Source organism: Cupressus sempervirens, chromosome 4 (assembly GCF_028749045.1).
Source record: "Cupressus sempervirens isolate cs-2001-9-10 chromosome 4, ASM2874904v1, whole genome shotgun sequence".
NCBI classification, from domain to species: domain Eukaryota; kingdom Viridiplantae; phylum Streptophyta; class Pinopsida; order Cupressales; family Cupressaceae; genus Cupressus; species Cupressus sempervirens.
The window spans coordinates 477,732,926-477,759,334 of NC_143121.1; the positions used below are offsets into that span (position 1 = coordinate 477,732,926).

The following is a 26,409-nucleotide window of genomic DNA, read 5'->3' on the forward strand; positions in this document are numbered from 1 at the left end:
TTCAGACTTATTTGAGGAAGAATTACATCACTAACTACATGTAGCTCCTGTTTCATTTTGAATTTGTGAATTTAGGGAAAAGTATAAGGTGATCCTGAATGGGGACATTACAATTAATAAAACTGGTACGGTAATTATGTCAAGGAAGCTCCACAAATAGTCATTTTTAATAAATAATGAACAACAATAATTCATCATAAACAAAGGGTACAACCCAACTGAATACAATCTGTATCAGAATAAACTATGACAATAATATTAGAAGTAATGCTTTAATCACAACATCTTGGATTAATATGTATCCTAGAAAATTCTAACTATTATAAAATCCTGAATTTTCTAACATCCCAATCACAAATAAAACTGGACAACTGTACTCTTTTAGCACAAATGCAATCCCGGCATGGAATAGCCTTTGATGAATTAGAGATTTTTTTGTCATCTAATTTCATTAAAAAGAGGAGATCCATTCTCTAGCCAAAAGCTGAGTACAGATAATCTTCAAGAGAGAAGTTTTTAGCAAACATCCAATGGATACTTTTCCTCCAAGACCAGATCCTTTTAAATCACCTATTTACTATTGTTCCCCCTCCAAAAAAGAGGTCTGTAATATCTTCTTAATATTTCAATTTGGCCCTTGGCCTGGCGGCAACAGATTAGGTTCTCTTTTCAGAAACACTTTGTAATAACTTTGATTACTTTGTAATTTAATAGAGTTATATTCAATTTGTTTTTCAGGCAGCACGAATTAAAATATTTCAATACTTCCTCAAAAAATGGAGTTTGTAACACCTCTCTAAATCCTCACATCCAGTCTCCTACACAAGAGACCTGGCTACAACTTTCCACTTATGGTCTATAGCAGCATACAACGTCTTCTTGTGAAAGAATCACTAACCATGATATGATCATGGATTAATAATTACTCAACAAGCAATGATAGTGACTGCAAGACTAGGAAAGAGCCTGACTATAAAGTAAAGATATAGAATAAGCCTTTAAATTTTGGAAGTTAAAAAGATGCCCCATAAAGCATTGTGAAAGAAAATGTTCAATAAGTTTACATATGATATCATCCAAGATGAAGTAACTTGACTCATACTTAGTAAAGCAAAAATTTAAGATACCAGTACAGCTCATACTCGGCAAAAACTAGTACTCTGTATTGGCACAAACAACGATAAAAAAATTGTAATTAAAAAACATATATGCATTTTGCATGGATTATACAAAATAAACACAAGTAAACAGCAGAACACGCATTAAATGGGTGCATATCATTGTGATGAAACCCAAATTAATATAGAGGCCTTTGCAAGCTTATGATTTGTAATGTGTCTATTTGATGTTCATGAAGTCATTGTCATCCAATTTAGAACTAGGAACAACTCAACAAGCTTAATATTAACATTAATCATAGCATTAAATGAAAGCTCTGCAATAACTCACAAAGAATGTCAGTTTGTTTGTTGATGGGGATATGTTATTCTTGGTCTGTCTGTCCTTTTTCACCTCTTACAGTGTACAGTGCAACAAGTATTTTTTAGTTGTGAATGTATCTATTTGAGTCCCTTTACCTAAATTAAATGCAGATGGACATTAACATAACTTGTTTCTTTTTTTCTGAAAGATGATGTCAGCAAGTACCACTATGTACTACTGTGATACGAACATCAATATACAACACAGTAAGTTGTCAGACAATCAAGAAAGAACACCATAGGAGTTGGGGTTCACAAAGGATAATTATATACCTTTAAGTGATGGTAGGTCTCACAGCCCATTTGCATTGCCTCAGAGAAACTGCTTGCCCCGATCGGAAGAATCATTAGCTCCTAAGAGGCAGTAAAAATAAAATTTAATGATAATCAACTGAAGAGCACTTCAAGTATTAAGAAGATGTCTGATTATTATCAGCAACAGTCCTTCATTTGAATATGTGCAAGATAGAAAAAATCTAAATCAATCAATTTGGAGTAAATAGATAAAAAGTAGAATAAAACTGTCATAATGATAATACTTTATTCTTCTCTATGAACAGAAATTTTGGCAAATACAAATTTTTTTTACAACCAGAAAAATCTAGTGTTGCATAACACATAACTGTGCTTTAGCCAACATCCTACAAAGACATGTCCCTAAGGGCCCAATTGGCATTTCAAACATCTGAGATACATCAGGAGATGAAAAGGATGCCCCTTATTAGGGATGTATAGCCCTTTAATGCATTATTTTTAAAATATTTTTTGAAGAAACTTTCAAGGAAAAAGATGCTAAAGTCCCTAGTAAGCTAAAGACTGGAGGTTTGTTATTGAAAATTGAGTACATTGTGTTTACTTTTTGAGATTTCAGCTACTTTTAATTTGTTTAAATGATTAAATAGTCATCTCCGAAAAGTTTGTCAACCCCAAAACCACACCCCCCATTCCCCACTGCAGAATTTTGGAGAAGCGCCAATTTTAGCTGAAATTCAATGCCAATCAAAGTAGGAAAAAGTTATCAATATCCACAACTTGAAAAGTTTGTCAACCTTAAAACCATGTTGAGATTTAGAGTTCATATAGGTAATGTCATATGATTATTTAATTTAGTATTATTTAAGAGGCCATAATGCTAAGTTATTATTAAACAACTTAATATTATTATTAGTCATATAGTTTGCTTAATAGTTTAGTTATTGTTAGTTATTTAGTTGTCATATGTTGAGTTGTTAAAACAACTCAGCCTATTAAAGAATGCTGTTTCCTACAAATAAGAGTTAAGAATCCTATAAATATGCAAATGTATTGAATAGAAAATAAGAAGCATGAATTATCTTGTGTACATCATTTTTAGCTTCTCTGTTCATATTTTCTTATAAACCACACCCCCTGTTGCCCATCCTAGAGCTTTGGAGAAGCACTGGTTTTAGCTGAAATTCAATGCCAATCAAAGTGGCACAAAGTTATGAATCTCCACGACTTGACCAAAATTACTAAAATCTTAGTAATTTTGGTAAATTGTGGACATTCCTAACTTTGTGCCACTTTGATTTCATTGAATTTCAGCTAAAATTGGTGCTCCTCCAAATTCTGGTTTGGGGAACATGGGTGTCTAGTTTTAAAGTTGACAAACTTTTCGAAGATGACTAGAAAATTATTTAAACGTAAGTTGCTGGTTTTGGTATTGATCCTATTTTGGGTTTGTGGATTTAGTTCCTTGGTTCAATTAAAATGTTTTGGGGGGTTTGGGTTCATCTGTATAAAAATTGTGTATATATTATTACGATAATAGAAAAGCTTCTATTATTAGTTAATGGTTATTTGCTTGTAATCTATTGTAAATATTAGAATGTTTCTAATATTTAGTTAGCTATAGTTATCTGTTAGCTCTTTTAGTTAGAATAGAATATTTCAGTTCTTTACGATCGTTTCCTAAGGAAACATCGCTTGATTCTTTTGTATATATAGACCTCTTGGTCTCTATTAATAACAAGCAAGTATTTTACCAATTACTTCATAATATGGTATCAGAGCCAAAACTTTAAAAAAATTCAAAATTATTTGCTAAATTCGAAATTATTTCTAAGGTTTTTCTCAATAGCCCATCTAGGGTTTCCGTTTTTTGTGAGAAATTCGTCTGTTCCAATATCAATTACAACTAAAATCTTTGGAGGCTAGTTTTCTGGAAATTGCGATTGGTTTTTTGCTAATTTTTTGGCAAAATAATGCAATCCTAGTCTTGCGTTTTTGCAGCTTAATCTCCAACTCGTATCTGATATTTTTGCTCGTGTTTGTTATTTGGCTTGAGTTTTTTTTTTGGATTTGCAAATTGAGGGTCATTTTTTGCAGCCATTCTGCCCACATTCGTCCGCCTTTTTTGGAGTCATTCCTGCGTCAAATCGCCATTTTTAGGGTCCAAACTCAAATCTCCTGCATCATCTCTGCCTACAAATCGTGATCTATGCAAAATTGTCCGCTTTTTGCTTGCGAAAAACATTTTTCCTGCAACTTTTTTGCCTCCATAGTCGCCGACTGGGGTTTTTTTGAAAACCCTAATTTTTGGGTTCAAAATTTTTTCCTAATTGCCAATTCTTTAAGGGTTTTTTGAGAGCTCAACTAGGTCGTCCGATTTTTTTGGGTGCCCTATTTTTCGTGCCTCAATTTTCAATCCAACAGATCTAGAAACTAACAACATTTCCTTTTTGGGTTTTTCGAGCTCTCTTTTGGGTACCCTTTCAAATTTTTTGAATCTTCAACTTTTTTGCCTCGAAGAATGTGCCTTCACAAATTTTCTCACTTTTTCATTGAAAAACGTGCTATGGCATCTTTGACTAATATTCTGTTTGAGGGCAATTTGAAATTCAATGGTTAGAATTATAGCACATGGAAGCAATGGATACTAGCAATCTTTGAATATCTACTGATCAGATTGTCCTAGGTGTTACAAAGCGTTCGACTACAACGGGTATTTATTAAGATATATGGGATCTCAATAACTAGGAGGCAGTAATGCTTCTCAAATTATCCATTGCTAATGATCAGCTCCCTCAGATTCCATTCGCCAAAACAACTACCGAGATATGGGAGCATTTGAAGAAACTTCATGGGACATCAGACAAAAGCAAAGCCTTCTTTATGAAGAACACTCTGTTTTCTATTATCATGGATGAGCGAACATTGCTCCAGGCTCACTTGAATAGGATTCAGGAAATCCGTGATTAGTTGCTTGGCATTGGTCACAAGATGGAGGAAGAGAACATTGTGGTCATAATCCTTAAAAGCTTGCCCAAGTCCTATGAACATTTTATCGAGACTCTCAACATCACTTCTATTGATGTTGATCTGAAGTTCATGGATCTCTACATGCATCTACTTCAACAAGATCAGTGGAAACAACAGATCGGTAGCAGTTCCAGCTCCACCTCCACAGAGCAAACCTTTACTGCTAAATCCTTTTAGAAGGATAAAGGCTAGTCTCAACAGTCTTCTTAGCAGAAGTCCTCTACTCCAGCTTCAAAAGACTCCAAGAAGGAGAACACTCAATGTAACTATTGCCAAAAGTTTGGTCACATGAAGGTTGAATGTCAAAAACGCTTAGCTGCCCAATCTAAGCAATCAGGAGTGCAGTCCAAAGCAAACAATGTAGAGCACATTGAACAGATGAAATTTGCCTTTTACACCTTCATGGCTAAAAGACCTACAGATCATGTGAAACAATCTGCCTGGTACATTGATTCAGATGCCTCTCGTCACTTCACCCACCGCAAAGACTGGTTCACTAACTACCAGCCTTACTCAGATTCTATTATTTTTGGTGGTGGAGAAGAGTACACTGTTGTCGGTAAAGGCTATTGGGTAGATATTTTGCAACTAACGGTTATGGGTAAAAATCCAGTCGCAAAATAGGATGACCAGCCATAGCATGTGAGACAGAGTCTCTCCTACCTTAAAGGGAAGGCTCCCCCTTCTCACGGTCCTTGGATCAACTCAAGGTAAGCAAGAAGTCGAGAGATTTTTTATAAAATGGGTGTTACCAATATCCTTTCTTCTTATCTTTCAAGAAAGAATCCACTTACTCCTGGAGCAAGTAATGGGTAGGGTGAATCTCTAACTACACTTCTATCAAGAGCTGGAAACAGTGATACCGATAAACCTTCACTAACTCAAAGGCTAGCTGAAAATGTATCGGTTTAGCTCTAAGTCCGGTCGTACTTCTATATGAAAAGCTTTATAATTAGGGCACAAAGACACCTAAAAGTATGAATAATTTACTATTTTTCGAATTAAGAAAGAAGTATAAGCTACAGACAAAGCTTCTAGCTATATATTTCCACACCCGCTCCCAGTCAAAGCCTCGGATCCAATTGCTTCTTAAATCACCATGCTCTTTTATTGAACACACAATAATAACATAAATCAAGACAATAGGCACAAATTACAGCCAAAGCTTCTAATTTTCTCTATCACAATTGTTTTTAGTCAAAGCTTCGAATCCAATTGCTTCTTTTATTCACTTTTCTTTCAAATTTGTACTACACAATCAAAGTTATGCTTGCACAAATGTGGTAAAGCTTTCTTGCATACAACAAAAGATGATTTTCACAATGAGGGGGCACTCCTTTATATAGGCACAGGAGTTGAGAAAAAGGTGGAGGAAAAAGTGTGAGCAACTCAACCAACTTTGACCTAGTCTAACTAAAAGAGAAAATATAGGGTTACATGCAACTCGCATTACATCTTTTACATACACATGTAACTCGCATTACATGTAATTACACATCTTCATGCAATGCATTCTCTCCAACTACAAACATGAAAGAAGAAGAAGAAGAAAGACGGAAGAGAATTGAAACAATCCTAGGGATTGTCTTGAAAGGCCTTGTACTTTGACGATGCAATCCTGGATGATCACAGGATCGAAAGTTCATGTACTTTGTACCGCTGGATTCACGTTGATAACCATGGTGTTGCATCTTTTGATAACCTTTGACTTTGATGAATTGTCCATTGTCATTTGAAAACTTGATGTGATCCATCTCTTCTCGCTCAAGTTGTCGTGAATTCTCCTTTTGTAGATTGACACATTCTGGATTCTCTGATACTTTGAAAACCTTCTTGACAATGTCCGGATGTAAACTCGGAATAACTTTCCATCAGCACCTTTAACATCTTTTTTTGAATGCATGCAAATGGAGATTGCTGATTTTTAAAAAGTGACTTGGGCTTTCAAGATGTCATTGCACGGAAATAGATTACATGTAAATGCAACATGTAACAAGGGATGAAGGATGAGATGGAAAGCATGGAAAGATGCGGAAACATGTATTTGCTCATGAAGGTGCAAATGCATATGGAGAGATGAAAATGGAAAATGGAAGAGGAATAATGAACTTTATAGTCATCTTTGGTAAAAAGATGAAGTCAAAGTACATAGAAAATGAAATTACATCTTTTTGACTTTTTAGAGTGTCTTTTAATCAATATCGGACCTTTTAGATGCAATTACACGTAAGGCATTTTGTATAATCGTGTCGTGTGAATGGATGAGAAAAGTGAGATGAGCGAAAATAGAAGCGGAAAATGGGATTCCATGCCTGTGCGGATGGTGAATGAGATGGAAAACGTGTAATTGCATTTGTCGGATGAGATGCGAAGTATTGTGACATGAAAAGATGGAAATGAAATGTGGAGTGAAGTGAAACGTGCTCAAGTTCTCGGGAAAGAACTTGTCAATATGCAAAGCACTTGAACATGCAAATTCGAATTTAGAATTTGGGGAAATTCCAAAAGTGTGAAAATGAGAGTTTTCATTATTTTTAAAGGCAAAATGCACTTTTCATGGCATATATATGGACAAGTGTGTAATAACAAGCCATAATATGCATGGAAATAGCAAGATAAGCATGAATTGATGAGCAAGTTTGAAAATCTCCACTTACTTAGAGTTTAAAGAGCCAAAATAGCAAGTTTTATAGACTTGAAGACCAATTCTCCCTCAAATCCGGATTTTCAAACAATTTTTTGACTTTTTTCATACTTGAATTTAACAAAAATTAATGAGCAATGAAGGGTCGAATTTGACATGAAAGTGTCAGATACACGGTCTCCAAAGACAATATCATGCATTTAAAACTCAAAAACAATCCCTCTTGATCAAAGGTGTGGGCTGGAAATGCATTTTTTTTGAGTTTTTTGAACAAAAACATAACTTTTTAATGCAAAAATCTGAACCGTTTTTGCAAAAACGTGGCAAAAAAATGCATGTTTTTGAGTCATTTTTCACTTGTGAATGCAAAAACAACTTCCCCAAATGCATATACATGGATCAAAATGCATAAAAGTGGATTAAAACCCCAATTTTCCGGGCATTTTAAGCAAAAAGTGATTCATAAAAGGCATAAAACAAAAACCTCTTGACTTTTAAACACCAAAACATGAGTCAGAATGTAATGTAAAACACTTGAAAAGCAAAATCGATTCCTCTTTGGGCCAAAACTTGAGCCAAAAATGATGTTTTTTGAATTTTTTTTCCAAAAAATGCCCTTGGATAAAGCTTAGAAAAACGTCTTTTAGCAAGATGAATCCATTTTTTATGTTAGAAAATCTATTGCCAAGCAAAAACAACCCTATTGGAGAAAATCTCATGCAAAACCATCAAGTAAATCTCTCACAATCTCAAAAATCGGGTTCTTGGAGGGCAAAGACATGTTCTTCAAAATCAGACTTTTTGGAGGTCATTGTACATATTAAAACATGTTTTTGGTTTAAATCAGAACTTTTTGGGTCAATTGCATGTTTTAAAATGTGTAAGTCATCAAAATCGGGCCTTTTTCGGTCAATTGCATGCTTTAAAATGTGTAAGTGATCAAAATCGGACCTTTTTGAGTCAATTGCATATTTTAAGTTACATCTCACTTTTTACATGCAAAGATATGAAAACTTCACTTTTGATGCAATTATATAAAAAATGTCCACTTACATGATAACCTTTTGATGTAATGACATCAAAAAAGTCCACTTTTGATAACAAGTTAAACTTTATATGCAAAGACATGTAAAATGTTACATCCCGATTTTTGACCTAATTTAAAATAGTCGTTGAGGTTCACATGAAGTTAGTTGACAATTAAATTTGTTATAATCCTGTGAAATGGTAAGATAGTTAATCGTTATAATTATTTATCACGAATTCATGGAATTGAATAGGTGGTTAACCGTTATGATTATTTATGATTAAATAACTTGTTATGGTAATATGATTTAACTATAGAGAATTTCATTGTGGGAAGCACGTCGAAGAGGTAGAAGCATTGTCAAAAAAAAATTAGGCACAGGAGCATCACCATCACTGGGCAAATGGGTTGAGGACCTAGCAACTTGAACATCAGGATACAATCAATAAAACTACATGAGCTATTAAATAAATAATTTGAAGTGTAAAATGATTTAATTGAATTATAAAATGTACCTCAAAGGATTTAATATAATCTTTCACCTTATTATTATAATAGATATATCTATATACATACGTATAGATATAAAAATGAAATAGCACCATTATATTATAATAATTTAATAAAGTGATGTCATCCCATTAATATATTTACATGTACATATATAAATATAAAATTATAATAATATTCAAAATATAACATTCGAATTATAATAATATTCAAATTATAACCTTCCAACTCTTTTTCCATCTTTTATTCTTTTCCTTGTTTGTAACCGATTAAACACTTGGCATTTCTAATTGGCAAGATATTGTTTAAGTTACGGAAGCCAAAGAGTCTTCTTTAAACCTTTTTATATCATGAGTTGATAGGGAGGCAGAGATATGTATATATATTTTCCTAATATCCAACTTCTGGCATTCACCCGAATTATATTTTCAAGCATACCCAACTTCCTTTGTTTTTGCCATGATTTTGTTCTTATCATATGGAAGTCGTGAGAGAGATGGATACTATATTCCATACACCTAATTGTCTTCTACTAATACGTTTTCAGAAATCTCTTGCCTCCATAACACCCAACTTCCTGTCTGCAATGATTTACATCTTTACCAATAATTACTTCCGCCTTCAACACACAAATTTCTTAAATTCTATTTGTGGCGATTCCCTGCAATATCAATTGAAAAGCCTTGTTCAAGCAGTATATTTTCTGCTCCTTGCCGTGCAAGTATTCTAGCTGAGAATAAGAGATTATATGTTCTGAAGTGATGTCTCAAGCAACAGGAGGGAACTGATCAACTTGCAGTTCTTCAAACAATACCGAATTCTTATCAGGTCATGAGTTCCATTTCAATGTTTTAAATACAGTTACTATAGCAGTTGGCTAGGCTCGAAAATTTTACTTCTTATCTATGATCACATTATTTAGCTTGTTGAATAATCCCTATATTTTATAATGAAATTTCTTCTTACTTCCATAACTTTCAAAATCATCATGAAGAGAGTTGAATAGTATCTCTTGAAGAAGAGTTTCTAAGTGTAATAAGAATCTGAATGAATGGTAATGATCTTAAGAAAATGTTTTATTTTTTCCACAATTTATGATAAAAGATATAAACAATGATCAAGAGTAGAATGCTCATAACTCTCCAACATCTGGGATTCATTAGCAGTGTAGCCATGATTGGTGAAGAGGTGAAAAGAGTAGATTGCTCATAATATTCCAAAACACTTGGGACTCATCAGCTATGTAGCCATGAAAGGTGAAGAGGTGGAATGAATCTACAAGAAAGTAGAAGAGAAAATCAAACATGATTAAAAAAATTTGCTTAAGCATACTTAATAGCTCATGCATGATCTTATTTATTGTATTCTCCTGTTGTCAAGTCAAGTGATGTGTTTAGATACCAGGATACTCAATGGATAACAAGGTGTTCCATGTCTATTTCGGGTAGGGAGGACCTTTTTCGTTAGAGCTTGCGTGGGGATAACTTATAGTCCGAGGTTGGGTAGTTAAGCCCCTAACAATGTTTCACCTCTCCCCAAGTTGTCGGATGTACAATAGACAAAGATAAGCTATACATTCAATTGTTTGTCGAAAACAAGTATTTTTACTTTTATGATGTATATGCAAGACTAAGGTAAGATTAATTGAGTTATATCATCGTTACAATTATTTTACATTTAAATGCGAGAGATAGAATTATCTGATGGATTATTATATCAATCTCTCATTTATATGAATAATAAATATGAGCATATCTTCTAATCATATGTTATTGCCACAATTAAGCAATCAGAAGGAAACGAATAATACAGTGGTAACTAGAGCCCTAAATGATACAATGGTATCTGAAACCCTAATTGATTCAATGGTATCTGAAGCCCTAATTGATACAATGGTATTTGATGCCCTAAATGATCCAATGGTAAATGAAGCCCTAAGTGATAAAATGGTATCTAAAGCCCTAAATGATCCAATGGTAATTGATGTCCTAATTGATACAGTGGTATGTGATGCCCTAATTTTATATAGTGGTGTTTAATGGTAATCGTCATTTGATTCTGATATAACGGTATTGGATGGTAGTTATTTGATATCGTTATAGTAGTATTTGTGGACTTTAGGTTATTGCCACAATTAGGCAATCAGAAGGAAACAAATGATACAGTGGTAACTGGAGCCCTAAATGATACAATGGTAACTGGAGCCCTAAATGATATAGTGGTATCTGAACCCCTAATTGATTCAATGGTATCTGAAGCCCTAATTGATACAGTGGTATTTGATGCCCTAAATGATCCAGTGCTAATCAATGCCCTAATTGATACAGTGGTATGTGATGCCCTAATTTTATTAGTGGTGTTTAATGCTAATCGTCATTTGATTCTGATATAGCGGTATTGGATGGTTGTTATTATTTGATATCGTTATAGTGGTATTTGTGAACTAACTTTGGTGGTTGCAGAAGCATCCCTACAATGATTTCTTGATTCAAATTCCATGGTATGTGGATTTTAATTTTTATAGTAAATTCATTGATGGTGTTTTAAGTTCTTAGTTAAGAAATTTTGTTTAGCTGATTTTAACTGTCAATCTCTTTCATATGAACGAAACTGATTTAATTGTCTTCCTATGAAAATAAAGTAATAATTGTATTTATTTGAGTATGTTAGTTGTTAATTAAGACCCGGGAAAATTGGTTGTTACATAAAATGTCCACTTTTGATGGATTTTACATATAATTGCATATAAAAGGTCCACTTTTAATAACTTAAAACCATTTATTCAATTTAATTTCGTAGAAATGTTACTGAGTGGGACATAAATAGTATTAATATATCATATTAAAAATACAATATATAAATATCATTTAAAAAGTAATATTTAAATGAGCATTTGATTTAAAAATAAAAAATTAAATTGAAACTATATAGTTATATAGTCACTTTAAGTGAAAAATTAAAAAGTAACTCAACCTAAAATTATAACATAAAGTGCACTATAGTTCATTTTAAGTTAAAAATTTAAAGTTAAAGTAACTTAAAAACATAACAAAAAGTGAATTTAAGTTATATTTATTAAAAAGTTAAAGTCAAATTAAAAATATAACATCATATTTTTAATTTGTGTTGTTGCACAAAAAAAATCCACTTATAAAGCACTAAAACAACCATAACTCTTGACTAACAACTCCAATTAAGCTCTAGGTTAGACCAAATCGAAGGGAAAACCGAAAACCATGACATGAGAAAAACCAAAGGACTAAAAGCCAACAAATACAAACTCAAAAGCAAAGAAAAGGACGATGAAGGCTTCAAAAATTAAACAAAGATTTGACAGAAAGAAAAATGAAAAAGACTTAATGAAAGCCTTCAGTAAAACAATTTGTTATACGAATTGAAGATGATTGATCAATCAACATTGAACAATTGAATACCAAATTCAAACTTAGAGATACGCGAAACTAGCTTGAAAAAGTTTCGTGTTGTTACCAACATTTTCTGGAGACAAAATGTAGGACAACAAAGGTAACATTCAAATTCAATCTGCTGGGAGGAATTTCATTTTCCTCGATGTATAATACATTCTAGGGATGGAACTAAATCTACTCTCATTCAGTCAGTTATTGTGACATTCTCTACAGTTGGATGTCAACTTTAGTTCACATCAATGTACGATCCCTGATCGGGCGACTAAGTCAATTGTTGCATTAGATCTTAAGCATCATGGTCTCTTTTGACTTACTGATTATGGTGATTCCTGGGACTTAGTTGTGGCTGCTTGGCGGTCTTCTGTTAGCACACTTTGGCATCAACAGTATAGGCACTTAAATGTGCATTATCTCTCTCAGCTTGCTTGGGAAGAGCTTGTGCTAGGTTTGCCAGAGATTCAGACTAAACAGCTTGGGGTTTCTGATGCATGCTAGGCTGGGAAGCAACTTCGTACACCTTTCGCTGGTGGTGATTCATGCCAAACTTCTCAAGTACTTCAACTTGTTCATGCCGATATTTGTGCCCTATGGCCACTCCTGTTCTTGGGTCCAAGTATTTTCTATTGTTTGTTGATGATTTCAATAGAAAAATGTGGGTGTATTTTCTTAAAAAGAAAAACCTTTAGTTGAAAAAGTGTTTGGGAAATCTATTATTACTCTTAGATCAGACAATAGGGGGAATTTCGTTCTAATGAATTCTCTAGCTTCTTGGATACTCATGGCATCAAGCACTAATTAACCACACCCAACACACCACAACAGAGTAGTGTAGTTAAATGTCAGAACAAAACAATCACCGAGACGGCTCGATCCATGCTCGAACACAAACAATATTCCGAAGAAGTTCTGGGTAGACGCAATCAACACTGTAGTTTATCTTTTGAACTGGTCACCCACAGTGGCGGTCAAAGGTAAGCTCCAGAAGAGGCCTAGTCAGGTTGCAAACCCAGAATCAATCACTTGAAGATTTTTGGCTCCCTTGTTTTTGTTTGGATCCCTCATGTGTCACGCACGAATTTGGATGCCAACAGTTAGATACTCATGCTTGCTAGATACAGTAGTCTTCACAAAGCCTACCGTTTGATTGACACTGAGACATCTCGTCTCCTGTACAATCGTGATGTACTCTTCAATGAGCAACAAGGCCCATTCATGCCTATTTCTCCTGTTCCTGATCTAGCAGACCAACCTATGAAGGCTCATGATTTGGGAGTTAGGCTTCCATTAGGTCCACCTTATGGGAGCGCTCCAGTAGCTCCTACAGCTCCAGTTATACCTGTGATCGCTGTAGAGACACCTCTAGCTTCTCTTGCAGGATCACCTCGATTTGTAGATGCTTCACCTTAGTTTGATCCAGATTCTTCTAATGAGGAACCTGATCACCAAGCATCCCCTGATAATAATGTTGGTCGTTCTCCTCTCCAACCTAAGTGTTGGGCTAAGACACTTGCTGATCTTCATGATGATGAGATCATTGATGGAAAAACTGTTTGGAAAAAGAGCAAAGCTATAGAGTCAATTAACTTTCCTCTCATGGCCAACATTCACAATGTGTTTGAACCTCAAACATATTCCAAGGCTAAAGGAATTCCACTATGGGAACAAGCCATGATATCTGAACACCAGAGCTTGCTGAAAATAACACCTGAGTATTTTCTGATCTTCCACTAGGGAAGAAACCCATTGGCTGCAAATGGGTTTACAAAATTAAATACAAATCTGATGGTACTTTGGATAAGTACAAAGCTCTTTAGGTGCGAAGGGATTTTCTCAGTGTCAGAGCATTAATTATGAGGAGAACTTTGCTCCTACTGCAAAGATGAGCACCATCAAATTAGTCCTAGCCATGGCAACACAGTTTGGCTGGAAGGTCTATCAAATGGATGTCAAGAGTGCTTTCCTAAATGGTGATCTTCACGAAGAGGTCTACATGACACAACCTCCTGGTTTCAATGTTGTCGCTAAAGAACATCAAGTTCTCAAATTAGTGAAAGCTCTCTATGGCTTGAAGTAGGCCCCTAGGGCATGGTACATAAAAATTGATAAATACCTCAATGATCAAGGCTTCAAGAGGAGTTCTTCAAACTCAAATTTGTACATCAAAACTACTTAACAGTGACATCATCCTTCGGGTTATTTATGTGGATAATTTGATCATCACTTGCAGTTCGACATCTTTGATTCAGGGAATCAAACAAAATTTATGCCAGTCTTTTGATATGACTAACCTTGGGCTCATGCATTATTGCCTAGGTGTTGAGGTTTGGCAACAATCTTCTGGTATATTCATCTCTCAGTCCAAATATGATAGGGCTCTATTAGACAAATTTCGTATGCAGGATTGAAAGGCTGCATCTACACCCATAGAGAAAGGTCTCAAGTTATCAGCCAAGTTTGATTCTCCTCCCATTGATGATACAACATACAAGCAACTAGTAGGCAGCCTCATCTATGTCTCTCTTACTAGACCTGATATTAGTTTTGTAGTCAGCTACATTTCACGTTTTATGATAGCTCTCAAGGTTGATCATTGGATGGAAGTAAAGCATGTGCTTCGTTATGTGAAGGGCACTTCATATTATGGACTTCTTTACTCTCGTTGTTCTAATCCTAAACTCAATGGGTTCACAAATTCAGATTGGGTCAACTTTTGAATATTTGTTCAATTTGGGATCTGGTGTCGTCGCATGAACCAGTAAGAAGTAGCAAGTAGTTTCTCTCTCCTGTGCAGAGGTCGAATACAGAGGGACAATCAAGGCAAGTTGTGAAGATGTTTGACTTCATTGGATGCTTGAAGATATGCCAATGTCACCAGCAGGACCAACCACTTTGTTTGTTGATAACGAAGGCGTTATCGAGTTAGCACGAAATCCAATCTTTCATGAACGAACCAAGCATGTGGATGTTCACCGTCACTACGTACGACAGCTGGTTGAAGATGGGACAATAGACTTGCAGTATGTTTCTACAACAGATCAGACTGCAGACATTCTCAACAAGCCTCTTAGTCCTAATAAGTTTGTTGAATTTAGAGAATAGCTTGGTGTTGTGGATAGATTAACCATTAAGATAGGGTATTACAATAATTAGATAAACTTCTATTATTAGTTAATGGTTATCTGTTTGTAATCTATTGTAAATATTAAAATGTTTCTAATATTTAGTTAGTTGTACTTATCTGATAGCCTTTTTTTTAGCTAGAATAGAATATTTCTATTTTTTACAATTTTTTTGTAAGGAAACATAGCTTTATTCTTATGTATATATAGACTTCTCGCTCTTTGTTAATAACAAGCAAGTATTTTACCAATTACTTCGTAATATATATATCTATACACACATGCAGCCAGTATGTTTATCTGCTCTATTAGATGCTAATCAATGCTATATGCAGAAAAAATAAATATGGAAAACCCTCATATATCAAATTATTATGGATGTTGCAGCCATTCCAACAATGAATAATGTTGCTATAATGTGACAGCAGATGTAATCAACTGATATATAACAACAGTAAAATATGAAACCATTACAAATCCAAATGCTATAATCATATAACTAATATTGTAGCCATGCCGAAAGTCAAAACTCATTTTTGGCCAAGGTCATCGAGAGACGGGGAGACTTCGAGGTCTCCAGTACTAGTATTGGTACCGGTACGGCAATTTTTCAAATAGGAGACGGGGGTACTTGGAGACGGCAATTTTCATTTTTTATTTATTTTTTAATAGTTTAAAGAGTAACACTAAAATTAAATACAAATTTTGAAAATAGTAATACTGTAAGACTAAAGTAAATAATAATAGTAATGTCACATTAAAAATTAAAATACTCATAGAGTCAAAGATTTCAAAACTCACATGATCACAATATTGTATCTCATAGACATATTTGTTTTTCGAATATTGCATATGATCACCATCATATCAGATTGATAATCGCTGAGATTATCATTACATATTCAAATTTTAAATTCAAAAAAGTATAGTTTGATGCTGAATTGCCGATATGCAAACAAAAATGAACACTTTGTACAATAAACAAAAAACAGAAATATATCTAGTATTAGTATGTCGATGGTACTATCATCTACTCCACAAGGTTGTGATCATCCATCTCAAGGTCTTCAGCTATCATGCTCTCCAAAAAATCATCTCTCCAAAAATATTTTAAATGATTTAATCATTTGAATTGTTGAATAAAAATAATTTTTTAAAAGTGTTTCTAATGTTTTTTAAGTTATTATTTTATTAAATAAAATATTTTAAATGATTTAATCATTTAAATTGTCGGTGGTCTCAATTTTTGTATTAAAAACATTAAAATGAGGGCTAAAATATATAAAATTATTTAATATTATATTTTACATTTATATTTTACCAAGAGACTTCGGGGAGACTTCACTTTTTGGATTAGGAGATGGGGAGACTTCAGGAGACTTCATGAAGTCTCCAACCTTTTTTGAGGTCTCCAGAAATGTGAAAAGTCTCCGAGACGTGTCTCGGACTTCGAGATGCGACTTTTAGGGGGGAGATGGGTCTCCTAGTAACCATGTTTTTGGCCAAATTATGGAACCCTGCAAGGACCTGCAGGCAAAACCAAACCTGTACCTAGATTTGGTGTAAATCGAACACATATCTAGCCTGGCAGTAGATGAACCTGAAAACATAGCTTATGTAGTATAAGGTGTGTAGGAAACAAAACCATGGGATTGGGAACAAAGCCTGATATCTAGTATTTATCATTTCAAATAAAACGGGTTTTTTTTGAAATTGACTTGTGCAGATGGGCACAAAATATCTCAAAGCATATTAGACACAGGTTTACAAGACATCGCAGATTAGGTCACCATCTACAATTTGAATCATGTATATTCCATCTATAAAATATGTATATCATAACAGGCAAAAGCCTACAACATAATGGTATGTTTTGAGCCTCTCATTTGAGAGGTCTTGAATTCAAGTCTACTTGAGCTTAACACATAATAATAATTAATATTAACAAATAATAATAAATAATCTAGGCTTTGGCCCATTAGCATAAAAAAATGTATATCATAACATTGATAAAGCATTCATCATAGACATTTTAGAAGCTTAATACATAGCATTAGACTTGAATAGATTCAACATGTGAATTGATAAGCAAAATAACAAAATTCAGCAGCTTTCATTGTCAATGTATGGCGTACATATAGAAAACATGCCCAAAGGATCCAAATTTCCAACATGAAATGACATAAAATATTAAAATGTAGAATCTATAACTAAAATACTAAACAATAATCATAGAAGTTTGCAATAATATATAACTGTTCAGACTCCATAATTAGTAGATGGTAGGTCTAAGAATCTAAATCAAGTAGACTTGATGCCCTAACCTCCCCTTTTCAACTATTTTTCACTCCTTGACCAGCTGCTCCTTCTCTTGCTTCTCTTCTCCTTTGCAATGTATAAAAAAACATTATTTTTTGAATTTTGGTTGTTTTATGCTTAGATTAGGTTTTGATATTGTTAAATGTGGTTTGACCATCCTTGTGGGCTAGCCAGCCTTTTTGTCAAATTTTAAAATGTCTTTGTTTTTAACACTAGCAGTCCAAAAATGGCTTGAGCCATAGGGGATGGCGAGAAGTCCCTTGGACGGGTAGGGGACTTAAAGACGTACTCCATACCCTGCTTCTCTCAAAGTGGTGCTTCAGGGAAGGTACCCAATTTGCCCGTTTTGTAATGCTGTTCGAGACAGCAAAAATCCATCCCCGCTATGTACTAGAAACGGGATCAGATATAAAGTTAAGGTGACGCATCCCTGAGGAGCACAGATTATCTCTTCTGTCTCTGATATGTTTGATGGTAATCATGTAGGGATGATCTCTGATCTGCAGGAGTAGAGTTTACTCGGCTCTCTCTGATATCAGAATGTGGAATATGCTGCAGGTTATCTCTCACTACTTATAGCCATTTCTAATATATCAATATTAACATGTATGTTCTCTCAATCGCTTATAGCGATGATGAAGATTTTCTGTTTCTGATTATGACTGTTAAGGTATGCAATAGTACTTCTGATGGATCTAACAAGACTTTTGATCTACATATGAATGCTTGCCTGATTAATACAATTATATATGATCTTCAGAAATGGATGATTGTCTGGTTTGTCTTGCATATTTTCGCAATTCAAGAGCTCTGTGTCTGATATGTAACACTAGCAAGTATGTGTGCAAAAGCCAAAGGCTATCTGCTCAATAATAGTGAATTCACTGAAGATGAATAAAGAATTGTTATCCAATTACGATGATGAATTAGAGGATTAACTCCCTTCTTATAGTTTGTTTGGTTAAGTGATGTATCTAATAGACATGTCTAAAGCCCTGCTGGCTCTAACTTCACCACAGGCACTGAATTTGTGTTATTTTTTAGTATTTGAATTTGCAAAAAAAATGGAACTTTTTTGAATTTTCAAAAATGCACATTTACAATGCATGGAAATTGTAAATGCAGTCTAAGTTTGCACACTCAACTTTATTTACAAGTGCTTCTCTGCAAACATTTACAATGCTCAAATTGTAAACAAAGCCCACTCTATTATTTCAGAATAAGTATGGAACCTTTAACAGCTTGAAGGTAATGTGGTTGGGCTTGGAAATATCACAGCAGCTAGGAGAAAGTCAAATTCTTCTGACGGTAATGGGAAAGTGACGTGGCTCCTTTCCACACCAATGGAACTCCAAAAGATGTCAATGCTGGCTCTCTAAGGATATCGCAGCCTACAGGGCTTTCACACAGGCTTTGTGATTCTTTGACAGTCAAAATATTATTGCAGGCTCCAGTAATTTGAACACAGCCCTCACCAAAGAATGTACACTGCCTGGAGACCTCCTTCCCAATCTGTGGCAGTCGATAGATATCTGGAATGCAACTTTTAAGGTATAGCTGAGATCAACACCCTCAAACCATCTAAGTCTATTTAGATTGCAGATAATTAATATTGTTTCCCCAAATCGTTGCAGAAAGCACAGGGAAATGCCACTTCCCTTAGCTTAAAAAACCCCAGCATTCCTAAACGCCCATCAGCAAACTCATGAGAACACGGGAAAAGCCAATTTATGAATTCGTAAGCATCCAAGCAATTCCAGACTCAGCTAATGTATTTCCATCTTTCCAAAATGATCATTTTGCTTGAACAATACACCTTCACTTCTGCTTCAAATTCACAATTCTAATGGACACCTATTGGACATTCCTCACAGCACAACCTTCTTGCCATCCACCTTGAATGAGAATTCCATTTCCTTGAACTACTGGGTGATTTTTTAAGGGTCTCCCATACATTGAATGCCCAATATCACATTTGTGTCATCCAAATCCACAAAAAAAAAAAGTCCGCCACAGTGTAGCTCCATATGGTGATGCTAAATTGCAAGATCACATGAGTGCATGGTAGTAAAGTTCCTCCCGCCAACTTGACCTTGAATCGTTCATGCTCCATCATGTGCTATCCCCTCTTAGTGACAAGTGGTGAATTGATGAAATAGAATGTGGCCTTACTATCAAGCATGACCATGACTTGCTCCTCTTGAAGTGTGCCACAAACTCGAAATATGCTGCATCCTAGAGACCTAGAAAGTGTAACAATGGAACTTCCTTTCTGGACAACTATAGTGATCCTCTCTGCATGAATAGTTTCTTCCTCTTGCACCGCTAGCTCTTTGCTTTCTTCCACGCTATTAGATACCACCTCGATGTAATGGATTTTCCACTTGACAAGACAACAATGACCCAATCCCCAAGGCTCCTTGCAAGCGTAACAAAGCTTCTTTCTTTGAAACTCCTAATAAATGGCCTCATCCATTGGGGGCTTCTTCTGAAATAGCTCTTTGCTCTTGTTCTCTTGGAAGAGGTGCCTTGGATGTATGTAACTTTTGCAAGATGATGATGAGATGGCCATATCACATGCCTTCCTAATTGCCTCAATGAGGGTGTTGGGATTGAAGCGCTTGACCCAACCCTAAGGGGTTTCATCAATCCAACCGTGAATCACACTACAATTCTCTTCTTGAAAATGCCATGTACCAAAAGTGAAAGCCTTTGAGATTTTGTGATGTAATTATCCATCATCCTAGATTGTCTCAATTGTGCCAACTCCTTGATGTTGAGTTTTGGATCCTTTTCTTCAAAGCAGTTAAAAAGAGTCTCTTTGTGAAGTCAACATATAAAAGTTCATTATAATACAAACTAACCAATTAAAATTTGTCTTTTTGATATAATATGAACTTTGGTTTAAACCCTACAATAACATTAGTCAACATTCAAAATATAATGCATAAGGTCAATTATTTCCATCGGGATTAGGATCTTGGTAATTTATGAGGACACATACATCGATTGCACTAATACTTAAATGATATTCTATATCAAAATAATGCAAAATCAATTGAACTCTTGAATTTCTCTTCCAACAATCAAACATGCTATGGATTGAGGAAAACTTGATAAGGTGGGAAAAGGTTGTTTAGACGCAAGTAAGCCAAGGGTGTTGAACATACAACCATCCAATTCAACCCCTTGGCCTCAAGAGTGGTCCGTACATCCAACCAAGACAATCCCATCCATCTCAAGGTGGTGCATTTACATTAGGGGAACACATTTTATAATGCTTGCTTATCAATACATATATGAATGCTTGTAGGAAAATAGAAATATTATATTGATAATCAAGGAGAATCTTAACAAATTAATTATTCCACCAGTGTCTTAAATTAAAATACATGATAGAATATATATTAAATAATCACATAGCATACTATTACTTCCTAGATTACTATTCTGCTGATTATTGATTGCAGATCCGCATATCTGAATTGATCTCTTTAAATTTTGATGTAGTCATGGTAAGAGGATCTTCAATAAGGACAGTCCAAACCATGCAGCATGAGTCACACAACGGAAACAATAACAAGATAAGATGAGATAAATTATTAATGTCCAGCAAGAGACCACAAATGGGCATAAGGAACTGAAAATACAAAGAGAGGCCAGAAGGCAACAGGACCACCAAACAGTGTCCAAGAAAAAGGAAACGAGTAGAGCAAGAAGTAAAGAAAGAGAAACAACACCATGCAAGAGGGACCATAAAACCGCAAAACAACTAGTGGTTCATAGTCATGGAAAAGTAGCCCAAAACTAAAGGATTACTATCTGTGTGTGGAGAAGCCTGAGCCCGCCGCTAGACAGAAGAGGACCGCTGCCACTGATGGTGCATGTGCATGTGATCTCTATGCGGTCTCACCGATCTGGTGTGAGTAGCAATGGACAAGCTCCAAGACCGCTTGGTTTCCCTACAAGAGGTAACTGGGGTGACGAAGGGAATGATAAGCAGATGAAGCGACGCAGATCTAGGGGGGATGACTCCCATAGAATGAGATCCCAAAAACGAAAGGCCTCCTGTGGAGATAGAGAGCAAGGCACCACTAACCATCATACTTGAAGAATGAGGATAGGGACCTACATTCTCTGAATAAGCAATGAAACCTCCCTCGAATAGTGTATTGAGCGATAGAATAGGAAATGGATCTCAATCTCAGCCACACCCATGTCACAACACTGGAAAATCCGCTCATCTCTGTTGGTCTGGTGATATGTCTGGACATGGAGCCAGTGAGAGCCAACTCTAAAAGAGCCTAAATGGGTACGTAAGTGATGGGGCCATTGTCGGGAAGAGTAGTAAGGTCGAATAATAATACCATCGTGGATGTCAATATAGTGCTCCACATAGAAGGCCACACAAAGGCAAAAGCACCCTTGTGGGTCGACCCAAGTCACGTGGATATACCTCCTATAAATTTTCATCCTAGTAATCTCATTCAACTCTGACTGAGGGGGGGGAAGATGAGCAGAAGCGTCCAGGGAATACTGAAAGGGGAGAAGGAGGTCAATATCAATACCCACGGTGCTGAGGAGACAAGAACCCTAAGCATACTAGCATTGAGAATGACCAGTAGCGTCTGAGGCAGAAATTGAAGCTCCAGAATAGTAGGCCAAGTAGGAATAGCGGTATTTGCTATCAATAGAGTCCACGAAGCCCTTGAGTCCTTGAAGTAACCACACCAAATCAAAGACTGTGCAAAGTCTGACGAGATGAGCACTAAACTCGGCTAATATAATGTTGGTACGAGAACAAGGAATGAAGCGTCAAAGAAGAAGAGTCTGAACCCTCTCCACGGAAGCCCAGTAAGTGCCCAACAGGGAAGGCTCCCAGACGATTGAGCCATACAGGACAGTAGGCCTAACCAGAGAGTCTAAGATATACATCTTAGACGTGTCTAAAGCATTGTCTCTCAAGAAAATAAAGTGAACGCAATCCCTTGTTGACCTGCGGCATCATGGCTAGTCTCAAATTGAAACGCGGCCTAGAAAACCTAATCAAGCAAGATTTGATGTTCGCATTAACATAGATTCATAAATTTACATATAATTGGCCAACAACAAGCAAACTTACATTCTAAGCATGCAAACCTGATTTACAAATAGAAATCCAGATCAATCCTTCAATACGAACCTCCAAGATGTTATCTAACTATGAACCCCCTTCCAAAAGATCAATTGCATCAATTTATAGAGCCTTCACAAGAAACATGTCAGCCAAGAAAGATCATATTCGCCAAGGTATGGAAAACATAATACCAAATATAGGTCAGGACCTCAATCTTGAAGAACTTAACCAACACAATCTGAAATGAAGTGCACACCCATAGGTATGTAGCCCAAGAGCTCAAGAACATCAAGTGATGCACCACAAAGCTTTGCAAATCACAGAATTGCTTCGCAAGATCAGGAAACTCCAGCTTAGTCGTTGAACATTAAGAACAAAGTTGAGCAAGAATCCAAGAGATTTCCACTCCAAAGAATCAAATTGATGTGTGAACCCAAAAAGAGGTAAAATATGATGTCCAAAACATGCAATGAAATTCGCAACAACTAAACCAACTCGAAGCAACATTTCAAAAAATACTGAAATTAACAAAACAAGAAAAAACTGAATTTTATTTATTTATTGGTGATGCAAGATTGCCATGAATCCAAGGATGCTCCTTCATCAGATTTAAGAGATTATTTTTTTATACAAATCTTTGTTTAGGTCAATCATCCCTACATAATCCCAGAAAGGGCATATAATACAATCATAACCCCATATCATACTTTCTCACATAATCTCACTAATTATAGGTTGATTAAGTCAGAATACTGCTCTTATTTGCTATTTCCCCAATTTCAAATCAAATGTTCTTCATCCATATCAGACTCTGCTCCTATTCTATGCCTTCTAAAATGAAATGTCTCCCATTTTTATATCTTCATTTTAATGGGGAAAAGTCACAACTTTTCACTAGCACTATACCCTTTTCAAGGGACACATCCCCCACTTGTTTATCACTACCCCTGAATGCCTTATATGGTTGTTTAATAATTATATTTTGTACTAGTCAACATTGACAAATATCTAGTAATTACTCTAAACAATCCTATTCAGCCCTTTATTACTTTCTTGGCCTTGACATATTTATAAGGTCTGCAATCTCTATTTAATCTTGGTCGACTTCCACACAGTTTAATTTTAGTTAATTTTAAGTAACAAACAGATTGGCCCTTTGCTGGTACTTGTTTATTAATATTATTTTAAATCTAGGTTGGCCCTTATTGATTTCCTACCCATTTTGTATTGATGCATCTGCAGGTAAATTTGGGTTTGTTCTTTATGGCAGGGAATGACACTCTTGGCAATGAATCATCTAATAGGAGTTTCTAACCTCATTTCTAGATTCATTTTCTTTAGTACTTTGCCTTATTATAGGAATATATCTTGAGCAACAACTATTAATTTTATAGTACCTTTTTGAGGTTACTTGTCATGATTTATCATTCTTTTGGCTCCTTATGCATATCAGTTCATGAAGACAACTTTGAGGACTATAGAGTATGGAAGCATATTCCCTTGTTGGGGAAATGGATGTTTGTTGGCTTAATTTTCCTTCAACTTGGGAGATATTATATTCTTGATCAATGTTGAAGATGGTAGTTGCGATAGAGATCTTTATCTCTAGAAATATGAATGTTATTACCATTATTGTTACGTTCAGCTGAAAAGGACACTTATGTTTAACTTGTAATAATAAATGTAAATGACATGTGTCATTCACATGCATTGAGGCATGAATATTCGAAGAGTTATAATTAATTATAGGAGTTATGGGAATCTCAAGAGACCTTCGGTTATAATGTGAAGAGTCTCTCCTATTGTTATATATTTGCATCAAGCAAATGATATTGTACACTTGACCATTTCATTATCAATAAAGATATATTTGTGTTGTGTGGCTGGGTTTTTCCTTTCATTCTTGAAGGGTTTCCGTTTTCCCAGGATATTTCTTGTGTTCTTTGTTTCAGTTCTGTCTCTTTCTTATTGATAGTTATCTCCATGGATTTCTGGGCTCTAGTTTTAAACATGGTATTAAAGCCTCGTTCGATAACTGCAATAAGAACTTATGTGAAAGGAGAAGCTTCAATATATGCTTTGATTTATGTTTCTTTTTATGGTCTCTAAGCAGCTTTGAGAAAGCTCCTTCATTCATTTATATCATTTGTCTTTCTTTGAGTTCTTTCAGCTATGCTCTTGATTTTCTTAGAATCTCTATGATTTTGTATGTCATTGTGTTCTGTTATTGAATATCACTTGCAGGAATTCATATTTCATATGATCAGTTCTTTCATCTGTGATTGCTCTCATTTTCTATGACTATTGTTGCATGGGATGTTCGAGCTCTTTATCTCATCCATCACCGCCTGTGTTAATAGATTCAATCGATTTAAGTGGTCAATTAATTGTTGTTATCATTTGCCTGCCTATATTCGAGTGATATGTATTTCATCTACTTATCGTATATTTCAGATGTTATATCAAAGTGGCTCTCTTTTATGACTTGGCATTATTTTTTATATGTTTGCACCGATTTTTTCTTGATTGTTAGTTGTAGTGGCAATTACATTTGATTTCCTTTGTCTTGTGCGGATGGAATTCGGCGTGTCCTCCTTATGATCGAGTGCTTTATTGATTGCCACATTTTTGCATGCACTACGGAGTTTTTAATTTTATTCCTTCTATGTTGATAGTGTTGATCTTAAAGGTTTCCGGTCATGTTTTGGTATATCTTGTAACCGTTGCTCATTAAAATTATTTGACAACCATTTAGTGCAAATATGTCGAGTCAATGAGAATTATAGCAATTGTTCATGCTTGTAAATATCTCCTATGCGTAATTTCGATCTGGATCATTAAATTTCTTATTGTCTGTCACCGTGAGTAGAGTTGTGGATTGTGGGCTAGATTTGAGCATTTGGCATCATTGTTCAGGTGAACATCCTTCTTTGTTGGGCATAAGCATTGCAGACTGGACGAAGTTGTTGGTGGTTGGGCATAAGAAAAACACCTTGTGCAATTTGTGGGTATTAAACTTTGCTTGGGCACAATTTTTTTTGTTTTGGGCGATTTCTACTTCCAAGTGTGGCAATATCTGATAAAGAACTCATACGATGGTTGGGCTCCTCGTGGCCATCAAATAGAGCCATCGTTTGTGTGATCAAGGATGAATGCAGTTTTAGATTCCAAATGAAATCAACGACATCGAAATGAAGCAGCATCCCATTTGCTATGTGCGGCTCCCTAAAGTTGCTTATCTTCCTCGCTCGATTGGCACAAATTCAGGAGTGTTTTGAAAAGGTTGTCGTTCCAATGTGTCATTGCAGTGATTTGGAAAGTGATGTTAAGGGAGAGCTTGCGTCTAGCACTTGGGAATGTTTTCAAGTAGGGAAGCTTCTATTATTGGAACCTCTCTGTGGCCTTTGAATATAGACCCAGTGCTGACGATTAAGATGGAATTCGGAGCAAATGGAATTTACTTGGACCTAAGTTCTTTTGTGC

At 35.3% G+C, this 26,409-nt stretch overlaps 1 protein-coding gene across 4 annotated transcripts in view; it reads right to left on the reverse strand.

The window, feature by feature from the left end:
• Positions 1-26,409, reverse strand: part of ENOC (cytosolic enolase) — a 183,268-nt gene that overhangs the window by 46,903 nt on the left and 109,956 nt on the right. For all 4 annotated transcript variants that reach the window (XM_089825574.1, XM_089825576.1, XM_089825575.1 and 1 more), the window contains exon 6: positions 1,755-1,835. In XM_089825574.1, coding sequence (XP_089681700.1) covers positions 1,755-1,835 — 81 coding nt within the window. The remainder of the gene's footprint in view (positions 1-1,754; positions 1,836-26,409) is intronic.